General features: G+C 54.4%; 4 protein-coding genes across 4 annotated transcripts; 1 reads left to right on the top strand and 3 right to left on the bottom strand.

Moving 5' to 3' along the window:
* Window positions 1-194: 194 nt before the first annotated feature.
* On the bottom strand, window positions 195-5,550 carry CAOG_02128 (hypothetical protein; the record flags this gene model as incomplete). Its single annotated transcript, XM_004348828.2, has 4 exons — window positions 195-855; window positions 1,008-4,658; window positions 4,762-4,988; window positions 5,508-5,550. The coding sequence occupies 4 exons, from the start codon at window positions 5,548-5,550 to the stop codon at window positions 226-228; spliced, it is 4,551 nt and encodes a 1,516-aa protein (XP_004348878.1). The 3' UTR covers window positions 195-225.
* Window positions 5,551-6,180: 630 nt separating this feature from the next.
* On the top strand, window positions 6,181-8,103 carry CAOG_02127 (actin-depolymerizing factor ADF6). The gene is made up of 2 exons (XM_004348827.2): window positions 6,181-6,221; window positions 7,461-8,103. Exons 1-2 carry the CDS (start codon window positions 6,219-6,221, stop codon window positions 7,878-7,880), a joined length of 423 nt encoding a protein of 140 aa, XP_004348877.1. The 5' UTR covers window positions 6,181-6,218; the 3' UTR covers window positions 7,881-8,103.
* A 100-nt stretch (window positions 8,104-8,203) lies between these two features.
* On the bottom strand, window positions 8,204-13,834 carry CAOG_02126 (serine/threonine-protein kinase TNNI3K). Its single transcript, XM_004348826.2, has 4 exons — window positions 11,401-13,834; window positions 9,996-11,205; window positions 9,702-9,834; window positions 8,204-9,558 (listed from the first exon to the last, which is right to left on the bottom strand). Exons 1-4 carry the CDS (start codon window positions 13,692-13,694, stop codon window positions 8,318-8,320), a joined length of 4,878 nt encoding a protein of 1,625 aa, XP_004348876.1. The 5' UTR covers window positions 13,695-13,834; the 3' UTR covers window positions 8,204-8,317.
* Window positions 13,835-14,340: 506 nt separating this feature from the next.
* Window positions 14,341-17,398, bottom strand: CAOG_02125 (hypothetical protein). Its single transcript, XM_004348825.2, has 7 exons — window positions 17,018-17,398; window positions 16,237-16,697; window positions 15,917-16,119; window positions 15,443-15,805; window positions 15,120-15,363; window positions 14,874-15,022; window positions 14,341-14,754 (listed from the first exon to the last, which is right to left on the bottom strand). Exons 1-7 carry the CDS (start codon window positions 17,284-17,286, stop codon window positions 14,467-14,469), a joined length of 1,977 nt encoding a protein of 658 aa, XP_004348875.1. The 5' UTR covers window positions 17,287-17,398; the 3' UTR covers window positions 14,341-14,466.
* Window positions 17,399-17,434: the final 36 nt, after the last annotated feature.

Raw genomic sequence — 17,434 nt, 5'->3', positions numbered from 1 at the left:
TCAAGATGACGCTCCACTGACGGACAAACAGACTAGATTCGGGGACGAGGACAAAAGGCACCATGCGCGCGGCCCGGATTAACAAGAGCTGAATATACTTTTGCTTCAGGTAGAGGAGGCTCAAGCGGCCTCTTGAAGCAAAAGTGCCTAACTGAAAAAAAAAAGAAAAAAAAAGAAAGGGAATTGAAAAATGGGGAAAAAAAAAAAAAAAAAAGCTCGCCTCCCCTACAAGCACGTCTCCGGAACACTGGACGTTCCGGGAGGAAGCATGTCCTCTTGGCTCGTGTAGGGGGAGGAGGACACGTCTCCTTCGCTATTGCCAGATAGCGGGCTTGAAAGGAGACTACTAAGATGGTCTGGAAGTTCGCTGGCATCTTCGTTCATGCTGAGCGACTGGCGCTGAAGAAGGGCCGGAGCAAACGCGTTGGGGCCTGCAGACTGAGCACGCAGGAACCGGGCGCGAGCAGGCGAGGTTGCCCGACTGAGTAGGTCTGCACCCGTCGCTTCGAGCACAAACAGCGGAGGCTCCATGCCATCTTCCTGGGGAGGCAGGAAGACACTCTCGTCCGAAAATCGGATCAAGCCACGCGACGTGACGCAAACCAAGCGACAGTTTTCTGGCGCTTCGTGGATTTTGAGTCGCTCGAGAGCCTGAATAATGACACTGGCTTCCGTTGCGTTGGGGTTGACAACTATGGTCTTGATCTTGTCCGACTTTTTCTTGCTGAGTCGCTGCGTGATGGAAGGGCCTGCTCGCACACGAATTGGCACAGCATCTGGGTCGGTGGGGACTGAGGCCGCAGTCTCCACCTGGGCCAATAACTCGGACGATCCGGCACGGCTACTCAATGCAAGCTGTCATGAGGGGGTGGGGGAGAGAAAGCGACGAAAAGACGAAAAAAAAACGAAACAACACAAAAGCAAAGCGACAACAAGAGTCAGCAAGTGTTCCAACAAACAAACGAGCAAAGCACGGCACACAAAAAACGACATCAGCTAGTCCTTACCGGCTTGGACGACTTTTTGGCGCGCGGAGAGCCAGGATCCACGGGGGTCATGAAAGAAGAGTCTTGTCGACCGAATGCCTTAACATTGGTATCATAAAAGTTCCTCAGACTGGTTGGACGCGATGCGATAAATTTGCGCAACCGGTCCACAGCAGAGTTGCGCTCTTCCAGACTCGTGACGAGCTCGCTGGACATGGAGTCTTGGAGCAACAGCGCAAGCTTGGAAACTGGAGCTTCGGTCTGGGCAGGACCGAGCGAGGCGGATGGCGGAGACGTGGTGCTTGCTTCGCCAGTGTTGGCGGACGCTTCTTCAGTTGCATTGACTGGCTGTACTGCGGTGGGTGGTTTGTCAACTGCCGAGTTTGTTTGTTGTTGTTGTTGCTGCTGCTGCTGCTGCTGCTCGAGAATGGCACTGAGGGACGGCGCAGAGTTGAACGAGCGGCGAAGCGGACTGCCTGTGCTACTGGAGCTGGAATCAACGCTCGTCCCGAGGGCCGGCTCTGGTGCGGGAGATGGCGTGGACAATGTGGCCAGCGCGGACGTAGACTTGCCGGGCAGCGGTGTAGAAGCGCCACCGCTGAGCGCAGCAGCCAACAGCGCAGCCGACACGGCGGCAGAGCTGCTGTCTTCACGTGCTTCTCGAATCAAAGAGAGCTTGTAGCACTCATCTTCGTTCAGTACAAGGGCGTTTGAGAGCCACGATTGGAAGTGCGGCACGGGAATCAACGAGTACTGGCAGTTGCGCTGGAACCAACAAACAACCTCAATAATCTCAAACTCCTTGCGTCGCTTCTCGAAATTGATCAGCTGGGTCGATCCATAGAGGTCAGAGTTGGCGCTGTCAACCATCGTGAGGTCGGTCAAGAAGCAACCAAGGTACGGAATGCAGGGAGGGTTGGTAGTCCGCAACGTGTCGCGAAGGCGCTGGTAGTTGCTACGCTCCGAGACGAGATCACACAAGTCTTCGAACGTTGCGACGTGGTCCTTTTTCATCAGGCTCCAGGTCTTTTTGAGACGGTGCACGGGAGTCGATTGCAAAGCAGAAACGATCGCCTTGAGCGAGGCAAAGTTGCACAGTACTCGACACTCCTTGGCCACCTCGATGAAAAAGACCATTTGCTCGACGCGAGAGACGCGGTCTTCCGGTCGCAATACCTCCGTCATGACAAGAGTCGACACTCGGTTGAAGTGCTGGATGCTTGCCACAATGGACGGACTCTTCACGGCCTTGTCCTTTTTGGTCCAGCCGGATCCGAGACACTCGGAAGGCATGACATCACGGTACAGAGCTGCCTCAACGAGGGTGAGCTGCCGTGCAAAGTTGGCTGCGTTGATGTCGAGGTGACGAAGCGACAGGGATGGGAATGCCGCCACTGTCTGCTCCGAGTCACCGGTGGGGCTGATGGGATTGGCGGTGCCGTTGAACGAGCCAGAGGTTGAGGCCAGCATCATGGGTGACGGCAACGCTGACACGGCGGGGCTTGGCACGGCGGCTGGGTTTGGCGAGTGCGTGCCCGACCCGCCGGAGCTGCTCAAGCGCGACATAAACCCAAACGAGCCCGATAGCCGCGACTCGGACACGCGTCGTTTGTGAGAGTGCCCATGCAAGTGGGAAGAAGAGAGACCGGACAAGGCAGCCGACGGCGCGTGAGCCGAGAGCGACGCGATGCTGGGGGATGCCGACGACGCGGCAGAAGTCTGTGGGGTGGGAAGCTGCCACATACCGGACGTGGGGTTGGAGACTTTGAAATCAATGGTGCGGACGAGAAGCTGGCCGAGGTTGGTGGTGCCGGGATTGGCACACACGGTCGTTTCGAGAAACTCGCGCAACTGCGTGAGGCATTGCTGCCCCAGCGCATCTCGAAAGTCGTACCAATGCTGGTTAATCCACACTGAAAAGGCAAACGTGACGCGGAGGCGGACCATCGAGACAAAGTCGTCAGGAATGTGCTCTGGGGCAGACGCCGAGTGACCGCCGCTCAGTGCCTCGACGGAGGACGCCAACGCATTCGCATCAGAGCTGCTCGAGGTCGTAGACACATTGGAGGCGACAGAGTCCCTGCGGTCGCGGCCGAGTTCGGCACTCGAATAGCCATGCAAGTGGGCAAAGTTGACTGGTAGCGATGATGCTGAGAAGCTTCCAAGTGTGGGAGACTGGTTTTCGAGAGACTGGCGATGATGGCGATGCCCTCCAGACCGGACTGTGGCAAACGGGGTGATGGAGCTGTTTGGTATTTGCATCGGCAACGACGAGACCCGACAAAGCGGTGGGTGCGACGGCTGTTGCTGTTGCTGTTGCTGTTGCTGTTGCTGTTGCTGTTGCTGTTGCTGTTGCTGTTGCTGTGGTTGTGGCTCTGATTGTGGCTCTGATTGCTGCAAAGAAGAGCTGGCTTCTAACAAAATCGGGAGAGCACTGTGAGTGTCTCGGTGGGTGATTAACATGTCCTCCGAGCTGGTTGCTGCGGAGAGTGGTGGAGTGGGGTCAACATTGCGGGTGGCTTGGAGGTGACGGAACTGGGCCGTCATGAAGCTAAACAAGGAATCAGACGTATCGGCTTCAGCATCCGCCGGCGGTGCTGCTGAAGATGCACTGGTGCTGGAAGCGTCTGCTGCAGCTGCGGCCGCCTGTGCCACAAAGCGCTCCGCGTAGGCGGCAGTGGACACCAACACGTCCGCATTAATGGGTTGGGAGAATCGATCGCACAAGGCTGTGAGGACCTCGGGAGGACGTGCGAATGCGCGGTATGTGGTGAAAAAGACGCTCATGAAGAAATTATCGACGGCAGTCGCATCGTATGGAGCAAGTCGCTCAATCAGGCGGCCAAACGACGCGGCCTTCACCTTTCGGTCCACGGCCGTGTACGACGAGCGGAGGGACGCGGAAGAAACCGGTTGAACGGGTGCAGGCAAGGGTGCAGGGGCAGTCGAACTGGTACCCGCGCTGCTGCTGTCAGACGAGCTGGAACTGTTTGACGTCACTGAATCAATACTAGTGCGTGGTGGAGGCGAAGGCAGCGGTTGGGGCGATGTCGGCTGCTGCGATTGCTGCTGTTGCAGCAGCTGTTGCTGAACCTGCTGCGCCTGCTGTTGATGCTGGAGATGGAGCTGAGCAACGGCCGAGGCCTTCTTGCGGGAAAGCGTAAACACAACATCGGGCAGCACTTCTTCCGTTGCCGCAAGCATGGCCAGCGAGCTGGACGAGCCCGAGGACGAGAACGAAAAGCGGTCTCGGCTGGAGGACGCGTGCGAGGACGTGGCTTGCAAGGGCGTGGAATATATTGGCGTGCCTTGTGAACTGGGCTGTAATGGTGGCGGTGTTGGTTGCGCCAGATTGAGCGGAGGAGGGGACAGTGCTGAGCTTCGACGAACAAGGGTGGATGAGCCTCGAATCGCAGCATTGCTACTACTATGACTGTTGATGCTATGGCTTGTGCTGCTGCTGCTGCTGCTGCTGCCACTGTTGGTTGCAGTGACCGCCGCGCCTGCTGGTGACGATGATCCAGACCCTGGCGCTGATGACGACGTTGCTGAAGCAGCAGGAACAGGCGAGTCTGCCGAGGCAGCGGTACTCGTGGTGGTGGTGGTGGTGGTGGTGGTGGACTCGTGCTCTCGCTCGGTTTCGTCGTCCTCGTCCAGCCGCGGTGGCCGTGTCTGTGCCAGGCAACCAAAATTCGAGCCAGATGAATGAGAATGTATGGACTACGAGTGCAAGCGTCACACACACACACAAAAGCAAAAGACAAAAGCACCCTACCTCATCGGCGGCAATAGCAGTGGCAGCGGAAGCGAATAGTGGCGTTGCTGAGCCGCTGCCGCTCGCGCTGTCACTGCCGCTATTGGTGCTACTCATGACCGGACTCGACGACGTCGCACTCGTTCCCGTCGGAGTTGGCGGCGGCAGCGCAGAGCCGAACGAGGTCAAGCTGTTGAGCCGCGACAGCAACTTGAACGACCGTTTCTTTTCATTGCGCTTGAGCGCGCCTGCTGCCACACAAGGAGCATCCAGACAAAAAGTGGGGGGCGGGGATTCAGTTAGTCAAACACACACGCACACACACCCACTCTCGTGCAGAGTGTGAGTCAGGAAGAGTAGGAAACCAGCAGTGGGGAGGAGGGCGAGGGGGCGATGAGCCAATGGAAATTGAGCAGGACCACTGTTTTTCTGTGTTTTTTTTTTTCTTTTTTCTTTTCTTTTTGTTTGTTTTTTTGTGTTTGTTGGCTTTTTCGGCCTCTCCGCGCCAATCACTCGAAGGGCTTCCCCTCGGCAACGGATGAAGGAAGGGAGAGCAAGCGCTGATGAGGAAAGGATGCTGTTGGTGCAGGACGCGACGTCTGCGCACTCCGGGTCCCCCTCACACCCTGCCACGCAGCGGTAAACAACAACAACGGAGGGAAAAAAAAAAAAAAAAAAAAAAAAGCCAGACAAGAACGAGCTCGGCCGACTGCCTGGACGCCGAGGAACGCCCCGAGTGAGGCGCATGCGGTGTGGTGCAATCTTACCATTGGCAGCACCAGCATCCATCCCGTCGCTGGCCGACGCCATGATGTGGGTGTGTGAGACAAAAGAAAAGAAAAAGCAGAAAAAGCAGGAAAAAAAAAAAAAAAAAAAAAAAAAAACAGCGGCAAAGATCAAAAAAAAAAAAAAAAAAAAAAGTTAGACTAGTTCATCAACGAAACAAACAGTCGTGCGAGATGCTGCAGCCGCTCAGCTGCTCATGGATGGATTGGAAATATGGTTTGCTCAAGAGTTGGAGCACGCAGTGATCAAGCATCGGCGCACGCAGGATGTGGGAGGCACCGCGCATACGGCTTAACTCGACCACATGCGGTTTCGCGCCCTTGCGCGACTTTTCGGCTGATTTTCGAGTGTAGTATTGAAATAAAACGAATGTACATTACGTGGCGGTCATTTTCGTGTCTGTGTGACCGGAATGGGGCGAGGTGGGCCTGGTCACTCTGCTCCAATCCCATTTTTCTTGGTTGCTGGTTTTAAATTTTCCCAAAAAGTGCGATTTGGCGTGACTCTTGGCCGATTCCGCTCCAACTGGGCTCATTCGACTTGTCTCTATTTCCACTTGAATAATTTTGAAAACGCGATGCTCGTACTGCCCGCTGTCTGCCCGAACCAAACCATTTGTTTCAAACACGAATTCAATCCATTCCAAAACCAGTGCAACTCACTCCTCAAAACCCAACCACCAACAATCTACAATGGTGAGAGCTGCTTTTTTTTCGCGTCCACAACGACCGCCTGCTTCTTCGCCGTCTTCCCTTTTTGCACATCCTCGCCTTGTCCTTTTTGTTGATTCCATGCCTCTTCTTTCGCCTTGGGGTTGAGTGACGAGTGAGTGAGCGAACTGAAAGCAAAGAAAAAAGAAAGTTAAAAAAAAAAAGACGCAGATAAAAAAAAACGAAAAGAAAAAAAAAAGGACGGACTGCTGCTTCTCTGCTGTTCGCGCTTTGGCAACACTGCAAACAAGTTCGATAAGACACATGCCTCCATTATCGACTGCCGTTGTCTGCACTCGCACAGCGCTTGTCCGGCGCGATCGCTTCGAACAAAACGGTTATTTGAAGTCTGGAACGCGATCTCTTTTTTTTTTTTTTTCTGTATTATTATTATTTTATTTTCACTGTTGAATTCTGTTCGACGGCTGCTGCTCTACCCTCTCCAACTCCTCCAATCCTATCGTCTTTCGATCTGTTGGTTCGACTCGCATTCCTGGCTGCAGACCTGCTGTGGAATGAGCTGCTCAACCGGCGGTTCGTTTGATCGAGCTTTTTTTTTTTTTTTTTTTTGTGAAAGTTGTTTCTTCTCGTGCCTTTCTTCTGCTTGAGCGAGAGCAACGCTTTTCGCACGGCATCCTCCTGCTCTTGTGTCCCTACGCTCGCAACAACCTTCCACCAACCAGCACGAAGAGCGTTGCAGCAGTGCGATCGACAGCAGGAAGCAAAAAAAAAAAGCGATCTCATTTGATTTTTCTTTTATTTTTTCTATTATTTTGTATTATTTGGCGGCCTTGCCCGAAAAGGCAGGCGCCCCAAACAACAAACTTTTTTTTTTTTTTTTTTTCGAGTTGTCGACATTGCTTGTTTTTGTTTTTTCGCGATGGCGGAGGGACGGTGTCTGTCGTAGCGAAAAGGGCGAAAATGTTTTGCTAGGAGGAGCGATTCGATGGCGGGGGGGGGGAAAGGACGTGACATGGATTGCCTGGCACTGGAAGCATGAATCACGAGGAAAAACAAAAATTACAATGCAAGTTCATTGACAAAAAAAAAAAAAAGAAAAAAAAAAGCAAACCGCAGCATATCACCACACAACACACCCAAAGCCTCAACTCGTCAAACAACCTTGTTCACGCACCAAACCAAAAACTTAAACCCCCCCACCTTCTTCCACACGTCCCAATCGCTTACCCTCACTGTTTCCCCCACATTTCCCCTTTGTCTCAGGCATCCGGCGTTAAGGTCGACCCCGAAGTCGCAACCGTCTTCCAGGACCTCAAGCTCAAGCACACCTACCGTTATGTCATTTTCCAGCTCAACTCGGACAACACCATGATTGTCATCACCAAGAAGGCTGACCCCTCTGCTACCTACGACGAGTTCCTCGCCGAGCTCCCCCCGAACGACTGCCGCTACGCCGTGTACGATCTTGCTTACGACACCCCCGAGTCTGGCAAGCGTGAGAAGCTCGTCTTCTTCGCCTGGGCCCCCAACGAATCCAAGATCAAGCAGAAGATGCTCTACGCCTCCAGCAAGGATGCCCTCAAGGCTGGCCTTGTCGGTCTCCACGCCGAGATCCAGGCTACCGACGCCTCCGAGGTCGACTACTCGTACATCATCGAGAAGCTCTCCTCCCGCGACCGCTAAAAACCGTCCATCAGCGCTTTTTTTCTTTTGTTCCCCGGCTGCTCTCGGGCTTGTGAAATAAAAACAAGAGTGAAAAAGCTGACATTTGCAGAGGCCGGTCTTTTTGATGGTGACTTTGTCGAAGCTCATTGTGTAGCGTTTGTAATATTCGCCGGCGGTTCCCCTGTTGTTTGAGTATATACGTTTTTTTGCCTGTAAATTCACCACTTGTCTTTCGATTTCATCGATTGTCCCGCTGGTTTGTTGGACTATGTGATTTGGGGTGGAGAAGGTGAGGAGTGGATTGGCTTGAATTGAGCAGAGGTGGAAGCGAAAATACGAAACTCGAAACCAAATCAAAATTAAGAATTATGGAAAAACAAAAGCAAAATACAAAAATTGGAGCGACAAAATCGAAACCAAAGCTACCATGCTCCCCACCCCCCAAAAGCCCATTATTACTTGGGAGTGCTAGCGGGATGAGAGCTACTACTACTACTCGCAGCAGGCGTTGCAGGAGCACCGGTCGACAGCCGCTTTTCCATCTGTCGAACTGCCGCCTTCACAGTCGGTGCAGTGCTCGGCGACGATGAGGCCGAGTCCAGCGAAGCCGGAGTCTGGGAAGGTGCCGACAGGGGCAGATCTGCGAACGATACGTTGGGCTGTGTTGTCGGCCTTGTCGCGGGGTGGTGGTGGGCGGCGGATATGGCGCCAACCTCCGTTTGCTGCTGCTGCTGCTGCAGGTACGAAAAGACCTTGGGGGTGCCTTGAGCTGCAGCGACGGCAGGTCCAAACACGGAAGCTGGTCCCGAGGGCATGGCGCCTGGGGACGACGTGGACGCCGGCGAAGACGACGACAGCAGCGGCATGTTGGCCAGCGACGACATTCCGCCATTCACACGTGTGGGTGCGAGCTGCCCAACCTGCGGAGCCTGTCGCGTCTGCAAAGATGCATAGTGGGCAGCAATGTTGGAGGGTGGAGACGCCGAAACCATCGGTACTCGAATGCCAGCGGACGAAGCGAGTGCAGACATGGATCCGACCGTGCGCGTTGGAACATGAGCCGACGAGAAGGCTGCAGAGACGGGCAATGCGCCAACAAAGCCAGGGTGCGACGCCGGGGAGCTCGACGACGACGGCGGCGCGGATGCGCTGGCTCCAAACGGACCAGATTGCACCATGCTCGCGACAAAGCGCGAGGGCATGGGGGCGTTTGTGACATAGCCGTTGGCATTGACCACGACGGGGACCATGGAATGATTGCTGCCAGAGCCGCCGTTCGAGCCGCTGTGACTCAAACTGCTGCTGCCGTTCGAGGCGGTGGACGAGCCGCTGCCGCTGGCTGTCAATGTGGCGGTGTCGGTGCTGTTTGCAAAGCGTTGCTCAACGGCTGCAGCAGTCACTGGCACCGTGCCCTGAGCGTACGAGGTCGGAGACTGCGCGGAATGCGGGTCGTGGTTGTCTGTGGCTTCTGGCGTTGTGTCGTCCTGTCCCAGCTTTTCAAACAAATGATGCGAGGGCAGCACGTCGTTTGGCCGGTCACGATGCGCATCCAGCCATTGAACCACCTCGGCAAAAGTCGGCCGGGTGTCTGGTTCGGTGCGCCAGAGGTGCCGGACCAGGCAACTGATTGCTTTTGGGAACTTGAATCCGATGGGTGGGCGGCGGCCATGGTATGCAATTTCAGCAGCCGCAGCGGCTAGAGGAGCGAGGGAGAGAAAGAGCAAGAGAGGCAAAAAAAAAAAATAGTTGGACACGGGGGGAATTTCACAAAACCAACAACCTTACTCCCCCCCCCAAAACCAACGCCACACATTCTCGAACGAGAACAAAAAAACTCACCTGGCTTCAAATCGGCAAACGGAAGCTGGCCAGCAATGATTTCCCAGAGAGTCAGACCATAGCTGAACAGATCTGCCTTGCCGCTGTAGATGGTACATTGCGTGAACACTTCGGGAGCCATCCATCGCAAGTTCTAGAGTGGGCGAGAGGCAAGGAGGTTAGATCATTCAGCAATAGCTTTCCCTCTTTGAAAACAATCTCTCCAAATTTCAACAAAAGCAAACCACCAAAGCAAACCACCACCACCACCACCACCACCACCACCTCCATCGTCGTCTCGACGAAAATACATACCCCTGGCTGTTTCGTCATGTTATCCAGGTCGTAGTTGCTCTTGACGATGCGCGACTCGCCAAAATCAGAGACGACCGCACGAAAATGATCATTCAGCAAAATGTTGTGGCTGTTGAGGTCTCGATGAATGATTGGCCGGGGAAGCGTATGGAGGTAGTTCATGCCATGCGCCACATCAAGCGCGATCGATACACGCGTCGGCAGATCGAGGGGCGTTGTTTGCACGTGGAGCACATTGTAGAGCGAGCCGCCGCTGACAAACTCGGTGATGATGCAAAATTGACTTGGCTCCGACACGCATGCGCCCACAAACTTGACAACGTTCGGATGGTTGAGCTTGCACAGAATCGAGACCTCGCGGCAAAACAGCTCAATGTCTGAGCGTGCTCGGAAGGTTTTGCCACGCAGGCGCTTGACGGCGACAAGGCGGTTGCGGTACGTGGCCTTGAAGACTTTGCCAAACGAGCCGGCTCCAATCATCTCCTGGAACTCGATCTCGTGCATTTCGACCTGAAAGTCCCGAGAGAGCAGCTCGCGGAGCTGTAGGATCTCGGCCTTTTCGCGAGTCACATTCCGGATTTTGCCCAACGGCGAAGGAATGGTATAGGCTTCGATATCGCCATCAATGGACGAGGACGAGGAAGAGGAGGCCGAAGGCATCATGCTAAAGAACGTGTACGCGTCGAACGAAATGGACGTAAAGCTGTTCGAGCCACCGCCACTGGCACTGCTCAAGCCCGAGCTGGCCCCACTATTGGAAGAGCTGGCTCCGTTGCCGTTGGCACTGCCATTCCCGTTGTGAATGCCGTTGAGGTGACCCACGGAGGCCTTCTCGTTCAAAATGTCGCGGAAGTGACGCTGCAGGCCGTCGACGAGCTCGTCGTAGCCTTTGTCGTACGCCCACTTCATTGGGGTGGCGCCGTCCTTGGTCTTGAGGCGCACGTCAGCTCCTCGCTCGAGCAACGCGGTGACGACATTCAAGTGCCCATTCCAGCAGGCGCTGTGCAGCGCAGTGTGTCCGTCGTTGCCTTGGTAGTTTACTCGAGATGGATCGAGCATTAGCAAGAACTTGACGAGCTCTACCGACGCACCACTCGTGCAGGCGGCATGCAACGGCGTTTCGCTGAAAATATTTTCCATCTGGATGCTTCGTTCCCCAGCATACTGTAGATAGCGCTTGACAAGCTCAAACCGACCGTGATAGCACGCGCTGCCAGGCCAAGCAAAGGTGCGTGAAGGGGACGGTCAAACAAAGCAAGGACCAAGGTGAGTCAAATTCCAACTGTTCGCAAACATGCCAAACACCCCTACAAGCCTTAGGCCTCCTGAACCTCTCCTCCCCTTCCAAAAAAAAAAAAAAAAAAAAAAAAAAGCCCCTTTCAACATTCACACCGTCCTCACACACCAATGCAGAGGCGTGTCACGGTAGCTATTCAGCGCATGCATGTCAGTCTTCCAGATGGGCTCCAACAGCAGCTCCATGGTGGGAATGAAACCACGGCGACATGCGTAGTGCAGTGGCGTGTGGCTCTCCTTGTCTCGCGTGTTGGGATCGGCTGGCGCAAAGGTATTGGCGAGGAGAAGATGCACAATTTTGCGGTGGTTCATGTATGCGGCAAGATGCAACGGGGTGTCTGCGTTGGAGGTGCGCGCGTTGGTGTCGGTGCCAGTGCGGTTGATGAGCATTTCCACAATGGACTCAAAGCCACCGTGGCATGCGTAGTGCAGCGGAGTGAATCCGTTGGTGTCCGCTACGTTGATGCTGACGCTCGCGGCGAGAAGCAGCCGAACGACGTCTGCGTGACCGAGAATGCAGGCGACATGGAGCGGCGACAGATCGTGGAATCCCTTGACGGCGAGGTTGGCTTTGGCGTCGACAAACGCCTTCAAGAGGACAGTGTCACCCGAGTAGCAGACGAGGTGGATTGGGGCAAAGCCGTTTCGGCTCAAAACGGTGTCCCGAGCACCACGAGCCAGCAGGCACTTGACACCACGACTGAGAAGGTCCTCAACCTGCTTGGACGCGGAGCTGAGCGGAACCGGCACCGACAGCACGGAAGGGCGGCGCGCGAACAAGGTTCCGAACGATTTCGACGAAGTCAATCCTGACCCTGCGGAAGCGGCACCTTGGGAGGCTGCTGTGGGACCGACGGCAGCCTTCTTTGTGAGCACGGGTGAGTGGGTGGCATGCGCCGGACTTGCTGTTTGGGCTGTGGTGGTTGTGATGGCGGAAGGCGGCTGCACGACAGACCAGCTGGAAGGCTGCTGCGCAGCCGGTGGCAGAGCTGCAAAGCTGGCTCGACATAGCAAGTGGAGAGGCGTCAATCCAGTGTCAACGATGCGGGTGTTGCACGTGGTTTCGTTGGCGATGGATTCTAGCGCGTCAATGTTAATCACCGCGTTTCCTCCTGCTGCCGCAGAAGCGGCAGCATCGGCCCACGTTGAGCCTGGCGGCAATCCAAGGCAAGCAGCAATGATATCGGAAAAGTCGCCCGTCCCGGATGGCGCAGCAGCGGGTCCGGTCACACCAGCAATGCTGGCGAGAGACGAGGTGGACGAGGAGCTGGACAAGGACGGAGCGCCCTCACGATCTCGAGCATCCTTGCCCACGAACGAGTGTCGATGGGTTGGTGTAGAGACCGGCGACCCTGCTACAGGACCATTCGGCTGCGATGGGATTGCAGAGGCGGCAGAGCTTGACGACGACGACGACGACGACGAAGAAGCAGAAGAAGAAGACGACTTGAAGCCGCCGCCAACCGCGCCAAACTTGCTTGCCGTGCTCATCACACCGGACGTGCTGTTGCTATGATTATTGTGCAAGGTGCTGTTTCCGTTACCGTTGCTATTACTGTTACCGCTAGGGTTGGGATTGGGAGTGGAGTTGCCAACTGTGGTCAGGTTTCCCGAGGACGAGGAGAGCGCCGCCGATCCATGCAACCCGCTGCCTGCAGCGAGAGAAGCAAGGTCCGGCTTGGACAGGGAGGAAGGCAGTCCGATGCTGGACGGTCGTGTGGATGATGGCGAGACGCCGTTCGTGCCCACTTGAGCAGCAGCAGCAGCAGCAGCATTCGCAGATGAAGAGGGCGACGTCTGCATTGCGCCTGGACTTGCCATTGCAGATGGAAGGACAGAGCCAGCGGTTGGCGTCCTGCGTAGCGTGCCAACACTGCCAGCGCTCGACGGCGAAGGCGCAGGGGCAGCAGCAGCAGTAGCAGCAGTAGCTGCAGTAGCAGTTCCATTCGAAGCAGCAGAAGCAGCAGCAGCAGAAGCAGAAGCAGCGGATGCCGTTGCGCCGCTGCTTCCATTGCTCGTCAACCCAGATGTCGACGGCGATGATGCTATTGACAAGGCGGCAGTCGCAGTCGTCGTCGCAGCAGCAGCAGCAGCAGCAGCAGCAGCAGCAGCAGCAGCAGCAGCAGCAGCAGCAGAAGCAGCTCCGTTCGTTGACAGCAAAGTCGAGCCGAGCGATGAGGACGGCGACGACGCGGACGCAGCCAGACCATGCTGATGCTGCTGATTCAGCTGCTGACTGCTCTGTTGTTGCTGGCTCTGTTGCTGTTGCTGTTGCTGGTGCGGGTGAGCGAGCGACCGGGCGTCGTGCTCGAGGCGCATCCGTGCGACAGTCAGCGTCTTCTCCCACTCGTCCCGCCAGACGTCCTGCAGGCACGAGGCCGGCCGCGACGTGTACGCGCCCATGTGGACCCCACGCCTCGAATTCCCGTGTGAGCCTGTTTTTTGTTTTGTGGTGTGAGAGACGGAGCGCGCTGCTGTTGTCTGGGCGTTCCTTTGTAGTGGAAGAGGGTGAGGTGTATGTGGTTGAGTTAGGAAAGCGCTTTCAAAAAAAAAAAAAAAAAAAAAAAAAAGAAATTAAAAAAAAAAAAAAATGAATGGAAACTCAATGGAAAATAATTGTAAAAGCAACAATAAATTAAAAAAAAAAATACAGCCACTCGAAAAAAAAAAATAAATAAAAAAAATAAAAAAATAATAAAATAATAATAAAATAATGGAGTTGATTTTGATGCGAGCGGGAATAAAGGGGGGAGGGGAAGGAGATACGCTGAGTTGATTAGAACCCATTGAATGAGGTGGCTGGAAAGCGCCCCAAGTCAGTATTTTCGTAGGAACGCCTAACCACACTGACTGCCCCAAGTCCGGTTTTGATCGCACGTCAGTCCTCTTGACACCATTCAACCCCGTTCTCTATAAATTTGATGTAGCTGACCTCCATTGGAGTAACTTGCCAAAGCGGTGGGGCTGGAGGAGCCTCCTGAGCCGATTTCGATTTCACTTCTTTTCCAAAAACAGCAGTGTCCGGCAGGATCGCTGCGGTTGACAGCAACTCGGAGAATCGAATACAATTTAGAAAAAGGAACAACAACAACAACAGCAATGCCGACAACCACAAAAAAATCCCCCACCAACAACTACAACAAGACGCCAGACTCTGATCCTATACCCCTTCATCTCAAGCATGAGAGTGCCCGTGAGTGTTGGAGCCATGCGCGTGGCCATGAGAGTTGCCGTTCTGATGCTTGCGTCGCTCCAGGACATTCAGCTCGTTGGCGGCGCCGGGGACATCCTCCACCTCAAAGATGGAAAACCAATTGACACGACGGACACGCTGAAGACACACCGTCCAGCGGAAAAAGTCAATGCAATTGTTCAATGCGCCTCGCGAAAACGGTTGGCCGTTCGCCAGGTAGCTGTACTTGTACTTGTTCATGGTTTCGTTCGTTGTCATGTCGAGTGCGACCTGGACGAAAGGCGAGTTTAACGTGAGCGAGAGCGAAATCAAATCACACTGATCAATAATGCAATGGGCACCAGAGTGCGATGGGAAGCAGATGAAGGGGGTGAGACTGAAGAACGCACCATTCGCAGCTGCTGAGCCGTCAATCCACCGACCCAACATCCGTGGAAGGCGCCCCACACGGCAAAGAAGAACACCCAGGTTTGCTCGGAAATCATGGCGCCAAGCGTGCCAAAGAAGCCCTCGGTTGGCGAGGTGAATGCCATCAGCCCTAGACGCACACACACAAAACCCAGCCGGAACTCGAAAATCAGTGCACGACTTCATCCAAGGCAAAAAAAAAACTTCAACGCGCGTCAGTCACGTACAGCAAAAGCTCATGTACACAAACATAAAGTCACAAATGACAAAGGATGTGCAAAAGTACAAAAACTCTCGATGGTTGAGGCTGCCCACGCAGTTGTACACGAATGGACAGTGATGGTCGAAGCGAGCGACGCAGACTCCGCATTCGGTGCAGTGCTTTGAGCGGAGGGGCCGTCGCAGAACGCACGTGGAGCAGAACTTTGAGAAATCAAGACCCTCGCTCGTTTCAGTCAACTCGATGATGGTCTGGCCGAGTCACAGACATAAAAGCGCGTGAGCAACACCCGCAGCCATCGCGACCAATTCGAATCAAACAACATCCTACCTTTCGCTTGACATCATCAGAGGTACGGATGTAGCCCGGATCGTTCCGCATTGTTTTGTAAAACATGATGTACATGAACGCAGACAAGCCGAGGAAGACTGCCTTGAGCCAAAAGCGCGGCTCTCCAGCCATAATGTGGGTAAAGAACGTGATGTGAACCCAGACCACGGATGCTGTAAACAAGCCAGCGGGCGCCGGATTGCCGCCCACGTTAATCCACGCAGCTTTCATGACGTTTGAAGTGAGCAGCACAAGGGCAGCCAGCGAAAATACGGCCCAATAGAACGTAAAGTGCGAGATAATGTAAACGAACACCGGCAAGAAAATGTATGGAGTAAGCAGCAGCGTGGGCTTGCGGACGTTCTGGAAGGTGAGCAGCAAAGTCACACGGTCGAGCGAAAATGAGGAGGAATGCGAAAAGCAACCCCCCCCCAAACAAACAAAAAAACAACGTAGCAATCTCTCGTTCATTACCATCTCTGTCAACTTGGCGTAAACACCAGTCTTGGGACGCGAACTCTTGCCGTGAAGAAACTTTTGGACCCAAGTATTGGCCTTTTCGGCAGCAACCGCTTCGGCAGTCTGGTTCTTGGCGTTCCGCGCGTCAATGTTAGCGTCGGCATTGACAAGCAAGTCGACAGCAGTCCGATTTCCTGACAAGGCCGCCCAGTGCAGAGCTGTCAAGCGAAAAAAAAAGGGGGATGAGAAAGGTGAGATATGTGGACAAAAATAACAAAAATAACAAAAATCAAACAAACAAAAGAACAACGAAAAGGGTGGCAGGCCTATCCTACCAGTGTTGTTCATCAAATCCTTAGCGTTGACGTTGGCATGGAATGTAAGCAACAGACGTATCAGATCTGGCGTAAAAATGCGATACGACGACCACATCAATGGGGTGCGGCCTTGACGGTCGGTCGTGTCTGCTGGCATGCCTCGTGCAATAAAGTAGGCAGCAACGCCACTTCGGCCGAACTGAGCGGCGAGAATGAGCGAGTTGAAGCCCTCGATATCGCAGATCGAGGGATCTGCGCCACACTTGACCAGGTAGACGACAATGGCGATATGGCCCTGTCGGACAGCCCACTGCATTGGCGTTGACTTGAGATCGCCACCAATGGCGTCCACGATGGCGCCGTTCTCCACGAGATACCGAACCACAGGCAAGTGGTTGTTGATGGCAGCCCAATGCAGCACCGTGACGTCCTCATTGTCGCGAGAATTGGGCGTGTGCGCGCCGGACTGGATCCAGGAACTGAGACGAAAACAGCAAAACAACAATCGAATGAGTTTGAGCAAGCACGGATCCAAGCACGCCTCTTTGCATTTTATGTGGCTAAATCACGCCGCGTCAACGTCAAGGTGATGAGGGGTGACTTTTTTCGCATTCTGGATTCTGGGTGAGTAGATGTGGAAGTGACGTTGCATTGGGGTCCAAAACGATGGTTTGTGTTTCGCAAAGGGACCGAGTTCAAGCCGAGAGTGAACTCAAGGGGATGAATGAGAGTCGACAATGATCAACAAAGGGGGCGATCGATTGAGTGAGTGAGTGAGTGAGTGAGTGAGTGTGCTTACATGACGAGATCGAGCAGACCGCGCTGCGCAGCGGCAAAGATGGAGAGCTGCTCCTGCTGCTGCTGTTGCTGCTGCTGTGATTGTGACTGCGATTGCAGCTGAGGTGGTGGCTGACCCTGACCCTGACCTTGACCTTGGCCTTGGCCTTGCTGCTGCTGTTGTTGAGCTGCTGCCGTCGTGTTCGGCGGGGCGAGGGCGTGCGAGCTGCCACTGCCAACAAGCAGGTTGGACGTACTCCCACTGCTGTTGTTACTAACAAGCGAGGACATCGGAAGAGCGAGAGACACACACAGAGAGAGAGAGAGAGAGAGAGACCGAGACAAAGGGAGACAGAGAGAGAGAGACAGAGAGCGGGGAGACGGAGAATGAAAGGAAAAAAAAAAATAAAAAATAAAAAAAAAAAGACTGAAAATCAAA

The sequence above is a fragment of the Capsaspora owczarzaki genome (assembly GCF_000151315.2).
Source record: "Capsaspora owczarzaki ATCC 30864 unplaced genomic scaffold supercont2.3, whole genome shotgun sequence".
NCBI classification, from domain to species: domain Eukaryota; class Filasterea; order Ministeriida; family Capsasporidae; genus Capsaspora; species Capsaspora owczarzaki.
The sequence above is the reverse complement of the archived record's forward strand: the minus strand, read 5'-3'. Positions and strand labels throughout refer to the sequence as shown.

Excerpts from the sequence above, each read along its gene's own strand:
- CAOG_02126 (XM_004348826.2), bottom strand. The coding sequence starts at position 13,694 with ATGGGCGCGTACACGTCGCGGCCGGCCTCGTGCCTGCAGGACGTCTGG. Across the intron at positions 11,206-11,400 it reads CGTGACACGCCTCTGCATTG|CGCGTGCTATCACGGTCGGT; the intron begins GTGTGTGAGGAC and ends TTGGCCTGGCAG. Across the intron at positions 9,559-9,701 it reads GTTTGCCGATTTGAAGCCAG|CCGCTGCGGCTGCTGAAATT; the intron begins GTGAGTTTTTTT and ends TCGCTCCTCTAG.
- CAOG_02125 (XM_004348825.2), bottom strand. The coding sequence starts at position 17,286 with ATGTCCTCGCTTGTTAGTAACAACAGCAGTGGGAGTACGTCCAACCTG. Across the intron at positions 15,023-15,119 it reads TGTGTACATGAGCTTTTGCT|GGCTGATGGCATTCACCTCG; the intron begins GTACGTGACTGA and ends GTGTGCGTCTAG. Across the intron at positions 14,755-14,873 it reads CGGCTCAGCAGCTGCGAATG|GTCGCACTCGACATGACAAC; the intron begins GTGCGTTCTTCA and ends CCTTTCGTCCAG.